The sequence below is a fragment of the Electrophorus electricus genome, chromosome 19 (assembly GCF_041902795.1).
Source record: "Electrophorus electricus isolate QZ-2024a chromosome 19, ASM4190279v1, whole genome shotgun sequence".
NCBI lineage: Eukaryota > Metazoa > Chordata > Actinopteri > Gymnotiformes > Gymnotidae > Electrophorus > Electrophorus electricus.
This window is the reverse complement of record NC_137515.1, coordinates 1,567,625-1,590,000: the sequence shown is the minus strand read 5'-3', so window position 1 is coordinate 1,590,000 and position 22,376 is coordinate 1,567,625. Positions and strand designations below refer to the sequence as shown.

Below are 22,376 nucleotides of genomic sequence, written 5' to 3'. Positions count from 1 at the left end.
GCTCCGCTTTGTGTCAGGAGTTCACATGACTCAGGCCTTTTTAGCAAACGCCTTGGCCTCTCAGTCTCGGCCTCGCTCTGACTGTGCTGATCAACGTGAGTGAACAAAGACCAGTTAGCATCAGGCAAGAGAGATCATGCTAACTGGTTCTTACTGGTTTCATTCACTGGTATTAATGCATGGAGGCGGGGACAAATACCCACTGTGTTGGCTTCCTCTGTTTTCAGTTCTCCGGCAGATGAGCGGATGTTTTATTGGTGTGACTTATTAAATAACTGTATTTAGTCTCTTCACTGTGTTCAGTCTCGTTCCTCTGCTCAGGCAGTTGCATTAACTCTGAATAATTGCATATTTGCTGTGTGAAAAAAATTAAATCTATTCCTAATATTGTCGGTATTAACATACATTGTGAGTGAGTGTAACTCCAATCCAGCGATCCGCAAACATCTGCACTTGTTCCGACGTTTATTAGGTGCAAATGAAGTGGATTTTGCATATGTAATAGAGGCAGATTGTTTCCGCAGTATGACTAGAAACACTCAGAGGGGTTTAATCAGGATCAGTGGCCTTCCTCCCTTTTCCATTACAGTCATTCAAGCTCATTTGTTTCCACGTTCCCTCTCTGCTCAATCATTCGATTCTAAAGATCTGTGATGGCGTGTGTAGTAATTCTGTTCATTTACAAAAATGGTTCCTGTATTTCCTTATTGCGACTTAATGGACCCAGTGTGTGAGATGATGGCGTGTTCAGCGCTAGATGTATTTCCCAGACGCTCTATTTGTGTGTGTACATACATGTGTGGTGTAATCATGAGTGTGGTTTTGTATATGCGTGCATATGTTTGTGGTTCAGATCATATCTGTGTGTGTGTGTGTGTGTGTATTTATGGGAATACTCACAGATCAGTCGGAATGAGGAATGGTGGTGGGGCTGATCCCACAGCCCCTAAAGTAATGTTTTTCTCCTCAAAGCTGCAACCCCATACACACACACACACTCTGTCTCACTCCCTCTCTCTGTGACACACACACACACACACACACATTTCTCCCTAGTACAGTCATCTTTTCCTGACTCTTCCTAGCTTATGTTGGCGCCTCGGTGCTTTAGGAGCAACCACAATGTGCACTGTCAGCACAGCACCCTTATATTCCAAGCCCAGCCACCTCCAGTATGGTGGGATTTCTGTCTGATCAGTGGGTGATGTGGCTTTGGGTGGTGTTTGTAGGTGATGTGGTTTTACATGGTGTTTGTAGGTGATGCGGTTTTACGTGGTGTTTCTAGGTGATGCGGTTTTGGGTGGTGTGTTTGTAGGTGATGAGGTTTTGGGTGGTGTGTTTGTGGGTGATGTGGTTCTGGGTGGTGTGTTTGCAGGTGGGTGAGGTTCTGGGTGGTGTGTTTGTGGTTCTGATGGAGGTCCGTGCTGTGATGTTCTGTCCAGTAGAGTGTGCTCCAATAGTGAGACAGAGAGCGAAGCCGGCGACCTCCTGGACCAGCAGTTTGAGGAGTTCCACAACCAGCTAAACTCCACCACCGACCCCACGGGCTTCCTGAGGATGGTGTCCAGGAACAACCTCTTCAACAGGTCCGACGGCACCACCCAGCGTCTCCGCAGTCAGCCTGCATTTACCACTAAACACTGTCCCCACATCTCTACAAATCACACCTCGCCTGAATTTTGGGTAGCAGATCAACGGAGTCTGCTAATATATACATGACAACGACTGAAATGATAGCTGCACCAGAACTTGTGTGTGTTTTATTTTGTCCAGGTGGCAGGCCGGAACCTTTTACAGAGGTTCAGACACTGAGCACTGAGCTTTGGAGTTGTTCATGGAGTAGATCCGCTTTGCATTAAATGGATTCCCTTAAAAAATAAAGAAGCCTCAATGTGTAGCAACCTTTACACCGATCACCGTGAAACGTCTGGGCCTGCGTTAGGGAATCAGGGAGATTCAGATCTGGACATCTTGGATGTAGGTTTCCTGTCGCAGCGACTCAAACATTTCCAATATAATGGTCAGCAGGACCCTCCCCCGGACGCCTCAGAGGAAGTGGAGGAGAGATCAATGCCTAAATCACTAAACAATTAGTAAATGTTTGCAGTGCTGATGTATGTGGCGCAGACCGCTGAAGAAGCCGTAGGAGCGATCGTTAGGGAGACAAAGCTCTGCTCCCTGCTGGGCCCTGTACTTCCTGTTTAATTTGAAATTTGAAGAGAGAGAGAGGAAAGGAGAGGATGTGAGAGACAGGCTGAAAAAAACACCAGAGAGGGGGGGAGAGAGAGAGAGAGAGAGAGAGAGAGAGAGAGAGAGAGAGAGAGAGGGATGGAGGGAGAGAGAGGGAGAGAGAGGGAGAGAGATGGAGGGAGAGAGAGAGAGAGAGAGAGGGATGGAGAGAGAGAGAGAGAGAGAGGGATGGAGGGAGAGAGAGAGATGGAGGGAGAGAGAGGGGGAGGGAGAGAGGGAGAGAGAGAGAGGGATGGCGGGAGAGAGAGAGAGGGAGGGAGGGAGAGAGAGAGAGAGAGATGGAGGGAGAGAGAGAGAGGGAGGGAGAGCGAGAGAGGGAGAGAGGGAGAGAGAGAGAGGGATGGAGGGAGAGAGAGAGGGATGGAGGGAGAGAGAGAGAGAGGGAGAGAGAGAGGGAGAGAGAGAGAGAGAGAGAGAGAGAGAGAGAGAGAGAGGGAGAGAGAGAGAGAGGGATGGAGGGAGAGAGAGAGAGAGAGGGAGGGAGGGAGGGAGAGAGACAGACAGTGCATGCTGCCAAGCTCTGCTTGTTCAATGTTTTAATGAGAGAATCACTTGAGTCCTAATCAGTATGTGTATGTGTGTGTGTATGTGTGTGTGTGTGTGTGTGTGTGTGTGTGTGTGTGTGTGTGTGTGTGTGTGTGTGTGTGTGTGTGTGTGTGTGTGTGTGTGTGTGTGTGTGTGTGTGTTTGTGTGTGCGCACTCATAACGAGCTCTGAGACACATGGAGCTCTCTGGCTTCATTAGCACTATGTGCCTCTTCACATGCAAGATCACCCCATCCACAATTACCCCACCCGCAATCGCCCTATCCTCAATTACCCCACCCGCAATCACCCTATCCTCAATTACCCCACCTGCAATCACTCCACCCGTAATCACCCTGTCCATAATCGATACCTTTCCTTATTCTTGCCCAGAGTGATCACACATAATCCACCTGCAAGTGACTTACACATTGTTTTGAAACAAGTCGCACCTGACCGATCCAGTTCCTCATTAGCGCTTTGGTTCAATAAGGCTGTTTTCCTCGTAGCAGAGCGGCGGAGATGTCGATCGCATCCGTGAGCTCCACACGTCTCCGTTAGCCTCTCAAACTCAGGCCAGCGCCTCGGCAGCCTGCCCACGTCTCCGTGTTATGGAACATCTGCTGAACATTCATGGCAGAGGAGTTTGGCACCTGCCGCTGTGTCGTGCAGCTCTGCTCCAGCACGTTACCATAGCAATTTTGCCCCGTGCCTGCAGGCCTTTCAGGTTATTGATGCTTTTAATGACAGAATCACAGGACGATTTTTCCCCACGACAGGGACGCTGTTAATGGACATTTTCTCAATGCACCATGTTAGGGTGGAAGGATGAAAAAATCGAGTGAGGTGTGATGTTTTTTGGATATCAGCAGCTGTTAATCCAGCACAGACGCGGGCGATGGTGCCCTGCCTTCGCATTGCGAAGCTCTGAATCTCATCTTAAAGATCACGACTGAAATCCACACCAATCACATTCTGTCTCATACGCTGCGTGCCAACACTGACGCACAGTGCCACCTAGTGGCTCCTCCCGGAAGATGTCGGCCCTGTAGTGCAGGCGATGCGCGTACATACGCCCACCACGTGTTTGTGTGTGTTCTGTTGGTTCAGGAGCTGTCAGAGCATGACGAGTCTGTTCAGCAACACGGTGTCTCCAGTGAAAGAGGGCAGCTCCTCGCTATGCCGCCGGTCCAGTACCCTCAGCAAACCGCCCCTGCGTGCCCTCTACGACCTGCTCATAGCGCCCATGGAGGGGGTGAGAGGCTGCGAACACGTTCCTCCCCAGCACAGGGCATTAGAAGGCTGACCGTGGGGTCCGTGCATGTGTAACCTCTGCTTCTCTCTCCCCTCCCCGCCTCCCCCACAGGGCCTGATGCACTCCAGCGGGCCCGTGGGCCGGCACAGGCAGCTGGTCCTGGTTCTGGAGGGCGAGCTGTACCTGATCCCCTTCGCCCTGCTCAAGGGCAGCTCCTCCAATGAGTACCTGTACGAGCGCTTCAGCCTCATAGCCGTGCCGTCGCTAGGCAACCTGGCCGCGCCCGCCAAGGTGGGTATGCCCGCGTGCATCCAACGGACGTTTACACCACCAGCCGGTCACTCGGTCACTACTCCTGACTCCCAGTGGAAACTCTACATTATTCTTTACAGTGTTCTTTACAGTATAGTTTGAGGACTGTGATTTAAATCCCTCTGCTGGCGACTTGTATTGGTGTTCAGTATTTTAGTTTTTTGCACTTACTGTGTGATGGAAAAGGAAGCCCACTGAGAGTGAATAGTAACCCCCCCCCACACTCTCCAACCCCCGCACAGGTGCACCAGCGGCGTGGGGGCATGGCCCCGTGCAGCGGAGGCGGCTCCATGGCAGCAGTGGTGGGCAACCCCCGCCTCCCCGCCTCCGTCATGGACCGCTGGCTGTGGGGCCCCATGCCCTCGGCCGAGGACGAGGCCCACATGGTGGCCGAGCTGCTGGGCTGCCAGCCGCTGGCCGGCCCCGCCGCCACCAAGGAGCGGGTGATGGGCGCCCTCGCACAGGCCGAGTGCGCCCACTTCGCCACGCACATCTCCTGGAAGCTGGCCGCCCTGGTGCTCACCCCCAGCCAGGATGCAGGCCCCGCGCCGGGGCTGCCGGCGCCGGCACCGCCCTGCGGGGCTCCCGGGGCCGGCGAGGGTGGAGCCAGATCCAGCTACACCATCCCGGAGAGCCTGCGCGTGCCGGACGACGCCAGCGACGCCGAGAGCGTGTGCGACAGCCCGCCCCTGCAGGAGTTCCTGCTGACGGCCGCCGACATCCTGGACCTACGCCTGCCCGTGAAGCTGGTGGTGCTCGGGTCAGTGCGGCGCGGCGTTTAATGGGCCGTGCTCGCTGTTGCGCTGTATTTCCACTGGTCGCCTGCAGCTGTGGGGATCCGCGATCTTCCCCAGGGCCTGATGCAGTCTGTGCTATGATCCGGTCCAGGTCTTACCAGGAGTCCGACAGCAAGGTGACGGCCGATGGGGTGGTGGGTCTCACCAGGGCCTTCCTGGCAGCAGGCGCCCAGTGTGTGCTGGTGTCTCTCTGGCCTGTGCCCACCGCTGCCTCCAAGATGTTCGTGCACGCCTTCTACACGGCCCTGCTCAACGGGACCAAGGCCAGCAGCGCCCTGGCCGACGCCATGAAGACACTTCAGAGCAGCAAGCAGTTCTCTCACCCCTCCCACTGGGCGGGTCAGTCAGTCTGTCTGTCTGCATTTCTGTCTTTCTGTCACTATTTCTATTTTTCTTTGTTTCTTCTTTTCCTTTTTGTTTTGTAATTTTTCTTTCTTTCTTTGAATTTCCTCCTTTCCGACTGAAACAACTCTTCTGTGCTCAATGTGTCTGAGCAGGCTTCATGCTGATTGGCTGTGACGTGAAGCTGAACAGCCCCTCGTCCCTGATTGGCCAGGCCCTGGCCGAGATCCTGCAGTACCCGGACAAAGCCAGGGACGCTCTGAGGGTGTTGCTGCACCTGGTGAGGGCCGCACACCATCACCCCCGCGTCACCTTACACCACGTCTGTTCCAGCAGAGTCGCAGCTCGGTGTGAAGCTACGGTCCTAGAACTCAAAACGCGGTTTCCCAGAAACACGGAAGTGGCCAAACTCGCCTTCCTTTCTCACCGCTGCACCTAAAACAAACAAACGGGAGTCCTGTTGCCCGCAGGTGGAGAAGTCCCTGCAGCGCATCCAGAATGGCCAGCGCAACTCCATGTACACATCCCAGCAAAGCGTGGAGAACAAGGTTGGGGGCGTACCAGGCTGGCAGGCCCTGCTGACGGCCGTGGGCTTCAGGCTGGACTCGGCCGGCGCCGGCCTCCCTGCTGCAGTCTTCTTCCCCACGACCGACCCTGGCGACCGGCTCCAGCACTGTAGCACCACCCTCCAGTCCCTGCTAGGTAGGCTCTGCCCTCAGCCACGCCCTGGGCCACACCCCTTCCCATTAAGCAATTAACCACTTTAATTGGTTTTACGGGTGAGGACTAACCAAGGAGATCTCTCTGTAAACTCTGTGGAGAGCAGCTGAACGTAGAAACCATCTGATTCCATGGCAACAGCCTTTCAGTCACCACTCTGTTAACATCTGTTAGCATGTGAACAGAGGCTGGAGTAGCTGAGGTGACGCTTTGTGTCTGGGGTTTTATTGCAGGTCTGCCTCCTCCTGCTCTTCAGGCTCTGTGTAAACTGATCACAGCATCCGAGACTGGAGAACAGCTCATCAGCAGGGTAAGGCCGTGGAACCCCACATACCCCACATACGCACCACACACATACTCTACATATACCCCACATACATAGCCCACACACATACCCCACATACACTACATGCACATCATACACCACTCATACTCTACATACGCCACATACCCCTCATACCTCACATACACCCCACACACACCACATACATACCCCACATACACCACACACATACTCTACATACACACCACATACACTACACACCCCACACACACCACATGCACATCATACACCACATACCCCACACACACACCCTACATACACACCACATACCCCACATACATAGCCCACACACATACCCCACATACACTACATGCACATCATACACCACACTCATACACTACATACGCCACATACCCCTCATACCCCACATACACCCCACACACCACATACCCCACATACACCACATGCACTACATACCCCATACACACCCCACACACACCACATGCACATCATACACCACATACCCCACATACACACCCTACATACACACCACATATCCCACATACACTACATGCACATCATACACCACACACATACTCTACATACACTACACACCCCACACACACACCACATACCCCACACACATACTCTACATACACTACACACCCCACACACACACCACATACCCCACACACACACCCCACATACTCCACTTCCCTTATCCCAGGGACTGTCATGGGCATTGTCAGAAGTCTGAATGCAGACTGTGCAGTTACTAATGCTTGCTGTGTACGCCACTAAATCTCTCTTCTTCTCTTTTCCTAAACTTGCCATTTGAAGGCTGTTAAGAATGTAGTGGGAATGGTAAGTGCTGGAGTCAATGCCTTCAGCTAACATGCATGTGTGTGCGTAGCTGTTGAAGGCTAATCTCTGTCGACCTCATCTGGAGTGTGTAGTCGGTTACCATCTCACCATCACTCAAGGGAGAAAACACAACACACTCGATACGCACTCTAGGTGTATCTCTATGCTAAGAGAAGCGGTTGCGTTCTGTCAGTATCGGCATTTAAAATACATGACTGTATAACATGCGTTACACACTCCAACTGCTGCATTGTAACAGTAAACATCTGATGAGTCATGAGGGCACCATGCTGAAAGACGTTCCAGTTCCTCAACGTTCCCCTGAGGTTCTGTGGTATCCCTGCGTGACACGGAACTGCGTGCAGAAATAAATCTAGAAATACCCCCCCTCTGACAGAGCGAATCGTGAATCATGAATCATGTTCGTGTTTTGTACGAACATCCACTGGGTGAATCAACGTCTGTCTTTAGGCTTCAGTTCATAAGAGCTTTCCAGGTTTTTAACCTTGCACTACAGATGCGGTCGAAGAGATGAGACTGAAAATTACTGGACTACTGGAAAACTACTTTTAAGACTGCATTATGCTACCAAGGCTAGGCAAGTGTTCGGGTTGCCGTGTGTGGCACAGTCAGATATACTGTCTGTCTGCAGCTTCACCAGGTGCTGGTACAGCTCCAGTCGGGAGAGAAGGAGCAGGACTTCTCCCTGGCGCCCATCCAAGTGTCCATCAGCGTGCAGCTCTGGAGACTGCCAGGATGCCACGAGTTCCTGGCTGCTCTGGGTGAGAGCTGCAGCCGCCGCCCCCTGCTGGCCAAGCAGCTGTATGATGGCCTGCTCTTGCACGTTTAGCCGCTTCTGGGATGGATTGTAAGCGTGGCGCTTAAATTCAGCCTCGCTCTGTCTCTCTCTCTCTCTCTCGCTCTGTCTCTCTCTCTCTCTCTCTCTCTCTCGCTCTGTCTCTCTTTCTCTCGCTCTGTCTCTCTCTCGCTCTGTCTTTCTCTCGCTCTCTCTTTCTCTCGCTCTGTCTCTCTCTCGCTCTGTCTCTCTCTCGCTCTGTCTCTTTCTCTCGCTCTGTCTCTCTCTCTCTCTGTCTCTCTTTCTCTCGCTCTGTCTCTCTCTCTCTCTCTCTCTCTCTCGCTCTGTCTCTCTCGCTCTGTCTCTCTCTCTCCCCTCCCCCAGGGTTTGACCTGTGTGAAGTTGGTCAGGAGGAGGTGGTGTTGAAAACTGGCAAACAGGCAAACCGACGCACTATGCACTTCGCCCTGCAGTCTCTGCTGGCCCTGTTTGGTAAGTGCTGCCCACGGCGTGTTTACCCGCCACAGCGTGGGCAGAACATCCCGGCAACGCCCTGCTGGTGTATACACCTCACAGAAAACACCTCTTATCACCATCAGAACTACCAGATGACAGAGACCTTCTCTGGGTGCATGTGCCCAACATAGAATTACATCAGACTAAAATACAGTGTAGAAAAGAGATATACACACTTAAACATTTAAACATGCAGAAATTATACACACACAGGCATTTTACGTTTGAGAAGTAATACTCCTGTCCTACTTTCAGAATCCACAGAGCTGCCCAAGCGACTGAGTCTGGACAGCTCCTCATCCCTGGAGTCTCTGGCGTCTGCTCAGTCCCAGCAGTTACCCCTTGGCTACCCCAACCCCCCATTCTCCCCTCCCTGTCCCGACAGCCTGGCCTCCGACGCCATCTCCGTCTACAGCCTGAGCTCCATCGCCTCGTCCATGAGTTTCCTGTCGCGGCCCGAGGGCGCCTCGGACGTCATCGGGCAACGCGCGCGGCAGCAGGAGATGGAGCGGCACCGCGGAGGGGCGGGGCTCTTCGCCTCGCACCGGCATGCAGCCGTGCCGCGCGGCCGCTCCTCTCCGCACGGCGCCGCCGGCGGGCACGACGATGAGGAGTACGAGGGCTTCAGTATCATCAGCAGCGAGCCGCTGGGCAGCCAGTGCGACACCCTCCCCCGCCCAGCGGGGGGCAGGAATCACAGAGGAACGGTGCGCGCAGGCGCAGGGAGGGGCTACGTAGCGTCGGTGTCCACCAGGGGCAGCGTCAGCACGCCCACATCGCCCGTGAAGGCCAGCCTGGTGCCCAGTCCCAACTCGCCCTTCCAGAAGATGGGCAAAGTGAGCAGCTCGGACACGGGCGAGTCGGACCAGTCCAGCACGGAGACAGACAGCACTGTGAAATCGCAGGAGGAGCGTCCGGCTGGCACGCCGCTGGACCCACAGGAGCTGGCGCAGAAGATCCTGGAGGAGACGCATAGCCACATGCGGGCGGTGGAGACCCTGCAGAGGAGCGCCGGGCACGCCGCCGGCAGCGAGGGCGTCAGGGCCGGCGACGCCCCGACTCCGACCGGAGGCTCTGCCTTCCGCTCGTCGGAGACTAGCGCTTTCAGCCGGCCCAGCAGCAGAGCCAGCGTCAAAGCCCAGTCCTCGCCGCTCCCTGCGCGGCCCAAACCACCCTCCCGCACCTCCTCCCTCCAGAAGATCAGCTCAGGATACAACAGCCCTGCCACCTCGGAAACGTCACTGAAGGACGGTAGCCAGCCATCGCCCACCTCTGACAGCCACGCCCAGTTCAAGCTGAAATACCCCAGCTCACCTTACAGTGGGCACATCTCACGCTCGCCCAGCAATGTCTCACCCAGTTCGGGCCACCAGTCGCCCGCGGGCAGTGCTCCCTCCCCCGTCCTTTCCTACTCCTCCACGGGCTCCACCCGCTCCAGCCCGGCCGACGCCCCGGACCTCGACCGGCTCAGACTGGCCGCGATCGATGAGAAAGTACAAGCCATCCACAATCTCAAAACCTTCTGGGCCAACGCGGCTCAGCAGCAGCACTCGGGCCCGGTACGGGCCCTCCGTACGGGCGGGTCCAAAATAAGTCCCGCCCAAAGGGACGTCCTAGGCCTTCTTAACCTCTCCCCCCGCCATGGCTCGGGTCAGAACCTGCCGGGCCATGAACTGCAAGAAATGGGGCTTCAGTCCTTGGAGCGAAGCTCTAAAAACCCACCCAACGGCCATCGCAAGATTGACCCGAAAACAGTGGCCCCCTCTCCCACTGCGTCCACTGGGAGCAGCCCTGGTTCCCACCCCATCAGACTGCCCTCGGGGAACGGGTATAAATTTCTGTCTCCCGGGAGGTTCTTTCCCTCATCTAAATGCTGAAAGGTCCCACCTCTGGCGGCGCTATATAGACAGTCGGGAGGACAGGCTAGGTTATGGCCCAGACACCAGCACCTCACATCAGACAGACTGACCCTTATGCTTCGCCCTACACTGTAAACAACCATCGATATATGCAGACTGCCCTGAGAACTGACGCGCGTCAGGAAAAAAGATTATACCAAAATGGTATCCCTACAAAAGACGCTCGCTGTTTGTGTTAGTGAAGACCACATGGCTTTGACTAGTTTGTTTCATTTGACTTTGGTTTCCATTTTTAATATAATTATTGTTATAATTATGGACTGTAATTGTTATAACAGTTATTTGTTTTGTAAATTAAATCAAGTGTTTTGCAATCAGTATTATACATTTTTATATTATTAAAGAGGCAAACCATGCACAAAAACAGTTGAAAAACATTTTCATATTTTTATTGAAATGGTGAAAAGCGCATTTGACCTGACTTCTGTGTGAACTGAGTGTCAGTATTAAAGCATGGGTTCTCTTGCTATTCAGTGATTCAATGTCTTTTTAACAGAGATTTTGCATATGTTCTCATCCAGAAATATCTCAGTCATTTCTCAGTAAAATGTCTCAATAAAAGGATTTAATTTAAATGCCTGAAGTTATTTGCATTTCATATTTATTCTCAACAAGGTTCTTGATAATACAGAAAACACCGTAGGACTAGAAATGCACTGACTTCAGTAACAACCGGAACAAGTATAAGAAAGAATAGCACTTACAGACGCGTGTAAACGTGTCTTCTCCTGTCACCAGGAAACGTGACTCATTTTATCCAAATGTTGGCCATTAACAGAGTAGCATCTCAACGTTATTTCTGTTTCTCAGTGTGCTCTAACGCTGGTTGAAGGGAAAAGGGCAGAATTTGAGCCACCCTCGTCTGCTTGTCTGTTAATGTACAAGGTGAGTGTTGTGCTGCGGAATTACTTTAAGTATGATACTGCAGCTTTTAACCAAACGTGGTTGTGGTAATACTGTTTTACGTCATTTACACATATTACGTCTAATAAATAAATCCATGATGTCTCGTGCAAGTGCATGCAAATTCTATGAAATGAACTTTGCATTATAAACTACACTGCCTGGCCAAAAAAAAATGTCACACACTAATATTTCGTTGGACTACCTTTAGCTTTGATTACGGCACGCATTCGCTATGGCATCGTTTCCACAAGCTTCAGAAATGGCACAACATTTATTTCTGTCCATAGTTGCATTAATTTTTCCCCAAGATCTTGTATTGATGATGGGATATTTGCACCACTGCACAAAGTCTTCTCCAGCACATCCCAAAGATTCTCAATGGGGTTCAGGTCTGGACTCTGTGGTGGCCAATCCATGTGTGAAAATGATGTCTCATGCTCCCTGAACCACTCTTTCACAATTTGAGCCTGATGAATCCTGGCATTGTCATCTTGGAATATGCCCGTGCCATCAGGGAAGAAAAAATCCATTGATGGAATAACCTGGTCGTTCAGTATATTCAGGTAGTTAGCTGACCTCATTCTTTGGGCACATAACGTTGCTGAACCAAGACCTGCTCAACTGCAGCAACCCCAGATCATAGCACTGCCCCCACAGGCTTGTACGGTAGGCACTACACATGATGGGTGCATCACTTCAGCCTCCTCTCTTCCTACCCTGATGCGCCCATCACTCTTGAACAGGGTAAATCTGGACTCATCAGACCACATGACCTTCTTCCATTGCGCCAGAGTCCAATCTTTACGCTTCCTTGAAGCCGTTTTTGCCGGTTAGCCTCACTGACAAATGGTTTTCTTAAGGCTACACAGCTGTTGAGTTCCCTTCGAACTGTGTGTGTGGAAATGCTCTTACTTTCACTATTAAACATATCCCTGAGTTCTACTGTTTTTCCGAGCACATTCCTTCCTCCAAGAGGATGTTTCCGCACTGTCCTTCCACTTTTCAATAATACGTCGGACAGTTCTTAACCCGATTTTAGTAGTTTCAGCAATCTCCTTAGGTGTTTTCTCTGTTTGATGCATGCCAATAATTTGACCCTTCTGAAACAGATTAACATCTTTTCCACGACTACAGGATGTGTCTTTCGACATGGTTGTTTAACAAATGAGAAGCTACTCACTGCATCAGTTAGGGTTCAATAACTTGTCGCCAGCTGAAACAATCACCCATGCAGTAATGATCCAATGGGAGGCTCTTACCTGTTTGCTTAAATCCAGGCAGTGCGCTCGTGTCCGTGAGCGTCGGTAACGTCACACCGAAACCAGCGGCGCTGCTTGTCTCGCGCAGCCGCAGCCCGCGCACAGAAGATGGTGGTCGTCAAGGAGTAGTGAGTCTAAGTGTTGAAGTGTTTCTTATTCCGACTGACTCGGGTTTGGGGGTGGTTCTGCCTTTGAGACGTGGCCAGACCTTTCATATGAACTTTTGTTGAGTTTTGTCTTGCGTGTTTATGGGATTTCGGCCTGGTGACTCGGTTGTGAGGGGAGTAATTTACCGTCCTGTTTCTGTATTAGCTCGATGCTAACCCTAGCTAGCTAACAGCACTAACCTTAGCCTGCTGACTGACTCCGGCGGCGTGGCCAGCCAAGCGACATGGCACCATAAAGTGTATCGCTAGTGAAGAAAGAAATGCAAATAGTAGTAACCACAGGCGGCAGTTTTAAATGGAGGCAAATTTATGATGACTTGAATGTTATGGGAGTTTTGTCATTCTAACTAACGTATTCAAATTGCAGGGGGTCTGCCAAACTTCACTGCTGTAGAGAAAAAGAAGCCAGTTAGCTTCCTAACATCTTAGCACCGTCAAAATACCTATCAGCTAGCTAAGTTAAAACATGACATTAAATTAATCTAACGAATAATTGAGAACATCGATCACTAATTTTTACGAATTTATTTACAAAAAAACCCCCAATTTTGTGTTAAATGTAGAGTCTAGCTGCTGGCGCTTGTTAGTTGTGTGTTTGAGACACGCTGGGTTCTGTCAGGACTTTTGTCCTCTTGCACGGTGGGCAAATGGCAAGTTCCCTATAGCTTCTCACTTTAGACTTACACGCTGCGTTTGAACGCTGAACTCTTAAGCTAATCATATTCACTCCAGTCCCTTTAGGTGGTCCGTTATTTTTACACTTTCCTTGTCCAGCCACTATCTGCCAGGCAACGCGTGTAACGTGAATGCTTTGGCGCCCCACGTCGCCTGGTGATGGACTACGTGGAGGCCGTTTTTGCCAGCCCTTGTTCTGTAAAGGGTTCTGTCTAGACTTTCTTCCCTGCGTTTCTAATGCAGAGTGCCAAAATAGCAAATATTGCTTTTCAGCAGAACTCTTAGGAAGTGTGCATGTGTACTAAAGATGTCTTAATCCAACCTGGTTGGACACACACAACTGAAACATAATTGTTTTTTGTTGTTGCTGTTCAGTCCACTTTTAATAGGTTGGTGTCATTTGAAATGCTTTTTGCATTGTCATGCATGTTTTCGCATTGCTCATGTTTTGGTTTTGAGTTTTCCTGGATCTTAACAGCTGTGGTTTTCACGTGAAGTAGGCGTGTAGTCACGCACACGTGCTGAGTAGTGTCAGGGCATGTCAGCACTGTTTTCACATCACTGTCTTAACACGGACTGGGGCCAAAAGATCCCAGCGTTTAACCTGTGGCTCAGATCTTGTTCGCGGTTTGCAGTGGGCGTGTGACGGGGATGACTCGAGGCATCTTTCTTTGCGTTCTTGATTTCCTGTCACTGGCTGGATTAGGATAAAGGGTGAGGTGCAGAAGGTGCTGCCACAGAACTTTAAACGTTGAGCATCTGTAATCAGAGTTAGTTTCACTTTGACTGTTTACACTTCTAAACACATGCCCTTAGCAGCATGAGACTCGACCACTGATTATTAGAGTTGCTGGTTGACCACTGTGACACTTGGACTGATGCAGAGAGTGACATGTAACTTTTATTTGTTTTTTCTCCCGCAGTCGTGTGGTCTTGCCATGTTCCGTAGAAGAGGTGAGTGATCCCTTTATCTGTTTGACACTTTGCTCTTCCCACGTGTCAGAGGCTCTGATAACAAGGTCACCAGTGTTTACTCTGAAAAGTAACAAAGGTCACTGTTTCCTTATCCCGATGGTGGTGATTGTCAGAACAGACAACCATTGACAAGTTTATTGTGCACAATAACCAGATGGCTCCATGGACAACAGTCTGTGATGGACCACATTGCTAAATCTATTAATTTACACAGGTGTTTTACCTATCCATAAATCTGGTTTTAGTTGTTTAATTCACATAAGGCTGATATGCATGCAACAGTGGAAAATTCATCTCCCTAGTTACTTTTGGTAATGGAATGACCTGGCCCCTCTGAGGGTCAATGCGCAGGAACTGTGGCCTCACTTAAGATGCCATCAGGGAAATTTTCAGCTGTGTGCCCTGTTGGGAAAGACTCCTCATGCGTGTTCCATTTCCACGTGCAGGGCCGGCGTTGGGTGGCTGTGGGTGGTCCTTAATGAACTGCAGAAATCACAACCTAAACATTCCCCCACTGTTTACAACGCTGTGCTACTCCAACAGTTGCCATGCCAGGAGATCCATGACCAAGTTGGATTCAGCTCTGAACAGCCTGTTCTGCAGTTTGCTTTGAGCAGCACGATTTCTCCTGTGTTCTCATGGCAGCTGTCTATTCCGCAGCCTTCACGGGATTTATTGACAAGGGCGCCATTGTGTCTTTAAATCGAGGTCCTGTTGGGAGAAGGGTGTCTCTGCTGGACCTCCCTGGGATCAGAACACGTGAGCTTGTCTTTCACGGCACAGACTGCTTTTCTTAAGTTGGAGTCATTTCTCACTCCAGAAGCCAAATGATGTCTCTTCCTTCCTGTGGCCCATGTGCTGGGGTTTTCTGCAAGTGTGTAATGGGCAAGACTTGTTTGGAGGCTTGTCTGACTGCCCAGTATGTCCGACTGTTTCATAGCCAGAGAGAAACCGGAGGAAGTGAAACTGGTGTGGAGCACGTGCGTGTTCACGTGTAACACGGGGCACAGCGTTGCAGGGCTCCAGTGGAGATCTAGCCACAGAATTGCAGCCGTCCCGTTTTCGTTTAGATGGCTGAGTAATGCGTCTAATTCTAACACTATTTCTCGTGACCACTGATGTTTTTGGTGGTTCGATGGTTGGGTGCCTTTGTGAATGGGAATAACAAGAGTTTGAGACGATCGTGTTGGTGACGGTCGTATCCTCCTCCTGCAGTACCAAGTGGGGCAGCTTTTCTCCGTGGCCGAGGCCAGCAAAAACGAGACAGGTGGTGGGGAAGGCATCGAGGTGCTGAAAAATGAACCCTACGAGAAGGAGGGAGAGAGAGGCCAGTACACGCATAAAATCTACCACTTAAAGAGGTGGGTGGAGCGTCTGGGCTACTTGGGAAGATCTGCGAAGCTATCGTTGTTTGTGGATATAAATATCTCATCATTCCCCTTGAGATGGTTCACTGATCATTTGTGAAATAGATTTTTCTTGCTGATCTTCAGAGGCCTGCCCTCTGATGCCCATGGCCAGTCTTTTGCATAAACCCCTCCCCCTTTTGCCTTTCTGAGTCCCACATTCGCATTGGCACTGAAGCACAGGTTCGCTTCCTTCCTGCTGACATGGGAGTCTGCTCCTGTGAGCTCTTCTCAGTCAGATCAGAGATGGCAGCTCGTGGCCTGGAACGAGCTGGTGTACTGGGGTCTTGCGTCACGTCTGTCCCTGTTGTGTTCTGTATGCAGCAAAGTTCCTGGCTTTGTGAAGATGATTGCACCAGAGGGAGCGCTAGTGTTTCATGAGAGGGCCTGGAACGCCTACCCATACTGCCGCACGGGTATGTTGACACCCCCCCCCCCCCCCCCAAACACTGCAGTGGAATTCTGTAGCTGTTTTGACCCAACATTGCATTTACATGATCCAACAAATATGAAATAAACTTGGTCAAAATCTGGGCCAGTCGTTAATTAAATGGGTCATATCAGGGATTCATCAGTGTTGCATACTATTACAAAATATTGCGTATTGGTAGCAGTTTGTATCTTTACTAACCTCATGTTATGGTCTATCATACAGCCGTTGAACCCCACTGCTAGTTTGATGACTAGCCTTATTTATGAAAGGGTTACCTGGGAAATGTCTTTCCTTCTTTTGTGGCGTTTTCTATTATCAAATAACTAATGTTGCTGTGATGTCTTGTGCCTGTTTATTTGAAGTCCTGTTCTCAGCCGTGTGCTTTTTCTCTCTCCTTCATTTCCTGCCTGCCTCTGGCTACAGTCGTCACGGTGAGTAGTCTGGACCTGTACAGTTCCGCTTCTTGATCTGCTTCCTCAGGCAGGTCGCATGGGCTGGGATGTGCGTCACCTTCCCCAAGCTGTAGTGTTTGGAGGCCTATCCTCTGGACATCAGAAGTTGCTGGTTAATTGCATGCTTATAACCCAATTAGAGTGCTGTCATTACTACTGACTTCCAAATCCTTTGGATTGTTTTTTCACTGTTGGAGCCCCAAAGTGTCGGTATTCAGGACAGTGGAAGGTATCTACTTTTTACAGAACGAGTACATGAAGGAAGACTTCATGATTAAAATAGAAACCTGGCACAAACCAGACATGGGCGCCCTAGACAACGTGAGTGCTGCAGGCCTACCTGCCATCGCTAATGATGCATGTAGTCTGTTTACTCTGTAGGCTGTGACTGTCTCGCGTCACCTTAAGCATGTGCGTCTGCATTGTGGCCAGGTGCATGACTTGGACGCAGAGACGTGGAAGACGGTGGAGGTGGTGTACATCGACATTGCAGACAAGTCGCAAGTGGAGCCCGGAGTGAGTGGGCTCTGAATGATTCAGTAACCGCAGCTCAGCTGCGTCTTTGTGAAGGGATCTGTGACGCCTCTACGCCTTGAGAATGAAACGGCTGCTCGAACGAGCCTTACCTGAGCCAGACTTTGTGGCAACACGATGTTTTTGAGTTTCACGATAGAGGCTGTTAGATTAAGCAGTGATGTACATTCCTGCCATGTCTCAGTCAGGAGACTGACAACACGACGCATCATGTCGACCAGTCTTAACCACTAAGCTACAGCTTGCTTTGCACCTTTTTAATAATTTAAGTGGATCGGTCTTAGAAGGGTTAATTTTAGGTATCTGTCCTGGATGGAGGGTAGGAGAACATTTCTGTTTGTACATGTTGATGAGAAGAACTCATTCCTGATGGTCCATCTGGGTCCTGCAGGACTACAAGCCGGAAGAAGATCCTGAACTCTTCCACTCTGTGAAGACGGGACGAGGCCCCCTGGGCCCGGGCTGGAAGGTACAGGTCTTGCTCCTGTTTTCCACTTCCTTTCCGAGCATGTGTGGTTTTGGGGGCTGGCGGTGAGAATGAATGAATACCTCTGTGGCTGACGATGGCTGCTCCCTTCACAGGCAAAGCTGGCTGCAGAGGAGGCCGCTCCTCGGATGTGTGCGTACAAACTTGTCACGGTGAAGTTCAAGTGGTGGGGCCTTCAAAGCAAGCTCGAGAATTTCATTCACCGGGTAAATATGCGTATAATCACTAAACCCGGAGCCTTCGCTAGCATTCAAACCTACTCGCGTGTTCTGTGTTAAGTTGTGATTAGTGGCATGATTGGGGGGGGGGGCACCTGTCTGCTGATCTGTGATCAGTGCCTTCACGCTGCACTGGTCTTTTCATCGTAGTTTTGTCGGGCTGGTTTCAAACTTGAGCTAAAACGATTTCCCTCCTGCCCCCCTCCCCCAACCGCAGCAAGAGAAGAGAATCTTCACCAACTTCCATCGCCAGCTCTTCTGCTGGATGGACAAGTGGGTGGGGCTCACCATGGAGGACATCCGCAGGATGGAGGCCGAGACGCAGAAAGAGCTGCAGGAGGTGAGGCTCGGCTTGCTGCAGTACCTGGTGTCAGGCACTAGGGGGAGCTAGGTCATGAGGAGCACACGTGTGCGTGGTTTAAGCCGGCAGGGAGGTCCTGCAGCTGGTTAATGCATCAGCCAGGAAGGAGCTAAGGACCCCGAGTGCAGCCTGATGGAAAACGTAGTCCGCAGTTAACACGGGAAGTTGGACGATCAATATTCCAACAAAAGTACCATCTGAGCTTGTGTGGACACAACAGTTCCTAAGGATGTCCATGCTCAGTCAATCCTGACCTCGATTACGGATCCTCATTCAGTCCTGGTGATGGTTTCACAGAAGACTGAGGTCATGGTGGGTAGCGTTCTGGTACATCATTAATCAGCACCTGCCTGTGTCGGCCCTGCACTGAATGCCTTTAAGAACCCTCTCTGCTGCGTTAAAGCGCTTGCACACCTCACTGGTATCGTCTTTCCCTCCACGTTCCCCTGGCAGCTCTGAAGTGTTCTCTGCTTTCAGAGAGTTTGTTTTGAACGTGGCCCAGCTCGGAGAGGGGCTGGCAGCTGGCCGCAATTCTTCCCCTTGGCCCGGTGGAAAAGTGATCCAAGCGTGCTGCCTGGCCAGAACCTCCACTTGGTCTATGATTGTTTTCAGCACTCAGCCAAACACCAGAAAACCCCCACAGGCCTTCCACTCCATGGGAAATATTGATCGATATGCGTCTTTCCAAGCGCCCGGGCCATAGCCTGGTTTTAGGTTAACTCCTAGCCATACTTTGCCAAAGTTAATAGGTAATATTGATCCTTATATCATCAGTTTTCAGTTTCATTACGACTAACGATCCGACCCCTGTAATTTCTTCTCATTAGCCATGGTCTGTTATTATCCGGCTTCTAAAAGCTGGACAGTTTCTCCTTCTGGCAGTAATGATGGAAATGAACCCTACGTCAATTTGAACAATTCTTGATTTGTTCCTTTGCTAGTTTTCCTCTTCCAAAGCTGAGCTATGCTGATTTTTCCCAATATTTGATCTAATGGTTTACTTTGGATTTTTCACGCAGAGCTGAATCCTCCAAGTTCTGTTTCCCAAGGCCGTCTGAGGCCATGATTGATCCTGATACGGAGCGTTTATCCCTCGTGTCTTGATACGAGTCATTAACTATCTCCATTTTAATTTCTCCTAGTCATGGAGTATTTCCCCCCCATGCTATGTTAACTGGTTACTGTTTTGCGTTTAGATGCGACAGAAAGGCTCTGTGAGGGGCACGACCGCGGCGGGAGACGAATAGTCATCGGCCGTGCGCGAGCATGACGGGCAGAGCCAGATCTGTAAGTGGCCGCGGGGCCGGGGCAGGCATGTCCGGGGGTAGAGTGGGGTTGTCATCCCATGCCTCTTTCCCTCCTTCCGAAATGAGCCACCAGCCAACACGACTCCATTTGGCTCGCAGCCGGCCACCGTCCGACCAGGGGGATCATTTATGGCAAGGGTAGCTGTGAAAAATGTTTGTGGAGCCGATAATCAAAGGTTACTCCATAGAGAAGGCCAGCACATTCAGGCTGCAGCCACAGAATCCAGCAAATTGCAAGCAGACGTCTGGGTTCATCTGCTGGGCATGGCAGCGTGAGGCCCAGGGTGTGCGGACCAACTGGAGACACCGACTCCGCCCACTGACAAGTGTGCCACTTATCGGCCACTTCGCCTCCTGCCACCTTCCTCTTCCCGTCTTGTAATCACTTTATGAATTTTTGCCTCGAATGTGTTCTCACCTCAGACTTGCTCATCTCTCCTCTCCTTTTCCTGACTTTTTCTCAGTGGACGGCTCATGCTCATCCCCAGTGCCGCTGCTCTGTCCCTCCCTGACTCCAAACAGACTGCATTGTTTGGCCAGACCACATGGGCTGCATTTCTGACCCCTCATTCCTCCTCCTTGGTTTGGCCTTTTCCACATCTGTGTGTGCTGTCCATTCCTCTTGGTTTTGGCTGGGAATGAATTACCTTTTCTTTATGGGCTTTGATCTGTATCTTCAGGGCTGCATGCACATGTTTTGTCTTGTTTTAGGTGAGCATGTGGCAACACACGAGCTGTTCCAGGCATGTCAGATGTGGGAGTGCATGGAGCATCTGTGCTGGGTTCCGAATCTCCAAATCCACCGCAGAGCCCGACACCTGCCCTTCCCCCGACCACCACACGTTTCACTTGACTTTCTCTTCCTCTGTCACCCCCTGCTGTTACAGCTTCGTGAGACCGGCCAGGTCCGAGGCACGAGCGCGGCACATGAGCAAGGGAGGCAGGCCTACCGAGTCCCACCACACTGCGCTACGCCCACTAGCCAATGACGCAGCAGCCCACGAATGAGGACCCAGCAGGGACTCACCCAGCCATCGGTAGTACCGCGTCCGCCTCGGCGCTTCCCCCGGCCACCGCACCCTGCACACGGCAACCTCCCTCCCACACGGAGGCGCTCTTTCCACTATGCGTAATTTGCATAATGACATTAGTGGAGAATGGTGCTTTTATAGAGAATTGCAGCTTTTTAGACATGATCTTTGTGAGGTTTCACTCAATTGCAATGACAAAGGAGTGATCTTGGGCATTGGACTGATTTTTAATCGTTTGGTAATTTTAACTTGTCACTGGGTGTACTCACCTGTGAAAGCCTCCTCCCGACCCAGTAAACACTGGAGGTGTGCATGTGTAATTTTTTTAAAAATATACTACAGCCACCCTGTTCCTCTGTTCAACTTGCTGCTCTGTTCTTCTCAGAGCTTATAGGGGTCATGCAGTTCAATCTCAAGTGTACCCATAATGCTCAGTGCTGAAATGCATTTATACATCAACCCTGCCTCAATTTTTTTCCAAGATATGCTACAAGTGTGTGCATTTAAACTCCAGACCCGGTTGGAGGTGCATGAGGATGTAAGACGCATTAGCAGGTCTCTGCCTGAAGGAACACATCTCTGCTTGGCTCTCCATGGACGCCTTGGCCACAGATGGGAGCACAGCTCCACCTACTTCTGCATCAGCCTCGCCTCTGCCTGCCCAGCCAAACAGAGCACTCTCAGGCCAGCACACAAGTGACTGAGCCCAATGCACAGGGCTGTTTTGACTTGATTCTGCAATTTCATGTAGTTACTAGCATAGCATGTATAATTTATTGTTCTTAATCTTATTATTAAAGATTGGTCACTTAATTTCTGGGCAGATTTGTCTAAGCTGAAGGCAAGGGTGGCTTTTTCCTGTTGTGGCCAGTCCTTTAGAGGAACGTGGTGTGGAGCCATAGGGGTGTTTGGACCACTGAACTCGAGTTTGGACTGATGAAGGGTGTGTTTAGCATAAGCCCCTCCCTGAGCCAGTGCCTGTCCCTTTCCAAAGGCACATTCAGGGCTGAGCTTGGTGCATTTCAACTAAAATATTTTGACTCAACGAGCATTGTGGCTGTGGGTTTGTTTTTTTTGGGGGGGGGGTTTGTTTAAATTGTTCCAGCACTGATATCTTTAGATGATGGCACTTTATCAGTGGGTGAATGCCAACATAATTAGCATGTCATCGCCCAACACAGTTTACGTATCAGGGTGGGCACTTTGTTATATCAACACTGATGTGCTGTTGGCTTATACACTGTGTATGCTGATGTCTCTTACTAGAATGCTGTACCACTTCTGGAGCTAAAATATTAGTCAAGGCAGAGGTTATGCTTTTATTTTTGTACACACAGGTTACCAGATACAGTTTATAAAGCCAAAGTACTGTAATCAAGAAGTCAGTTACTGTTTTTATTTGAGTAAACTTTTGGCCATGTGAATTTCAGGGGAAATGGCACTGAATGTACAAGACCTTTTTGTTAATTGTTTCTTTTGCAACTTTTAAATAGAATATAGATCAAGGGTTATATTGGTACTTAAATATATTGGAACTAAATAAATTTCACTGTAAACAAGTGGTTGGTCTCTTTGCATAACTAAAAC

At 50.5% G+C, this 22,376-nt stretch overlaps 2 protein-coding genes across 13 annotated transcripts in view; both read left to right on the top strand.

The window, feature by feature from the left end:
• ttc28 (tetratricopeptide repeat domain 28) overlaps positions 1-11,153 on the top strand; it is a 153,923-nt gene extending 142,770 nt beyond the window's left edge. For 9 of the 12 annotated variants that reach the window (XM_081702860.1, XM_081702863.1, XM_081702865.1 and 6 more), the window contains 12 exons: positions 1,443-1,586; positions 3,885-4,029; positions 4,141-4,320; positions 4,584-5,101; positions 5,230-5,477; positions 5,636-5,760; positions 5,951-6,182; positions 6,434-6,510; positions 7,324-7,347; positions 8,000-8,129; positions 8,528-8,635; positions 8,915-11,153. In XM_081702860.1, the coding sequence (XP_081558986.1) occupies positions 1,443-1,586; positions 3,885-4,029; positions 4,141-4,320; positions 4,584-5,101; positions 5,230-5,477; positions 5,636-5,760; positions 5,951-6,182; positions 6,434-6,510; positions 7,324-7,347; positions 8,000-8,129; positions 8,528-8,635; positions 8,915-10,536 (3,553 nt within the window). In that variant the 3' untranslated portion in view covers positions 10,537-11,153. The remainder of the gene's footprint in view (positions 1-1,442; positions 1,587-3,884; positions 4,030-4,140; positions 4,321-4,583; positions 5,102-5,229; positions 5,478-5,635; positions 5,761-5,950; positions 6,183-6,433; positions 6,511-7,323; positions 7,348-7,999; positions 8,130-8,527; positions 8,636-8,914) is intronic. The other 3 variants (XM_035535197.2, XM_081702862.1, XM_081702861.1) reach the window with 3 other exon arrangements.
• A 1,669-nt stretch (positions 11,154-12,822) lies between these two features.
• pitpnb (phosphatidylinositol transfer protein, beta) lies at positions 12,823-22,348 on the top strand. The gene is made up of 11 exons (XM_027020648.3): positions 12,823-12,871; positions 14,509-14,539; positions 15,776-15,921; positions 16,291-16,382; positions 16,823-16,830; positions 17,098-17,172; positions 17,284-17,367; positions 17,777-17,854; positions 17,968-18,078; positions 18,308-18,430; positions 20,646-22,348. Exons 1-11 carry the CDS (start codon positions 12,852-12,854, stop codon positions 20,745-20,747), a joined length of 870 nt encoding a protein of 289 aa, XP_026876449.2. The 5' UTR covers positions 12,823-12,851; the 3' UTR covers positions 20,748-22,348.
• Positions 22,349-22,376: the final 28 nt, after the last annotated feature.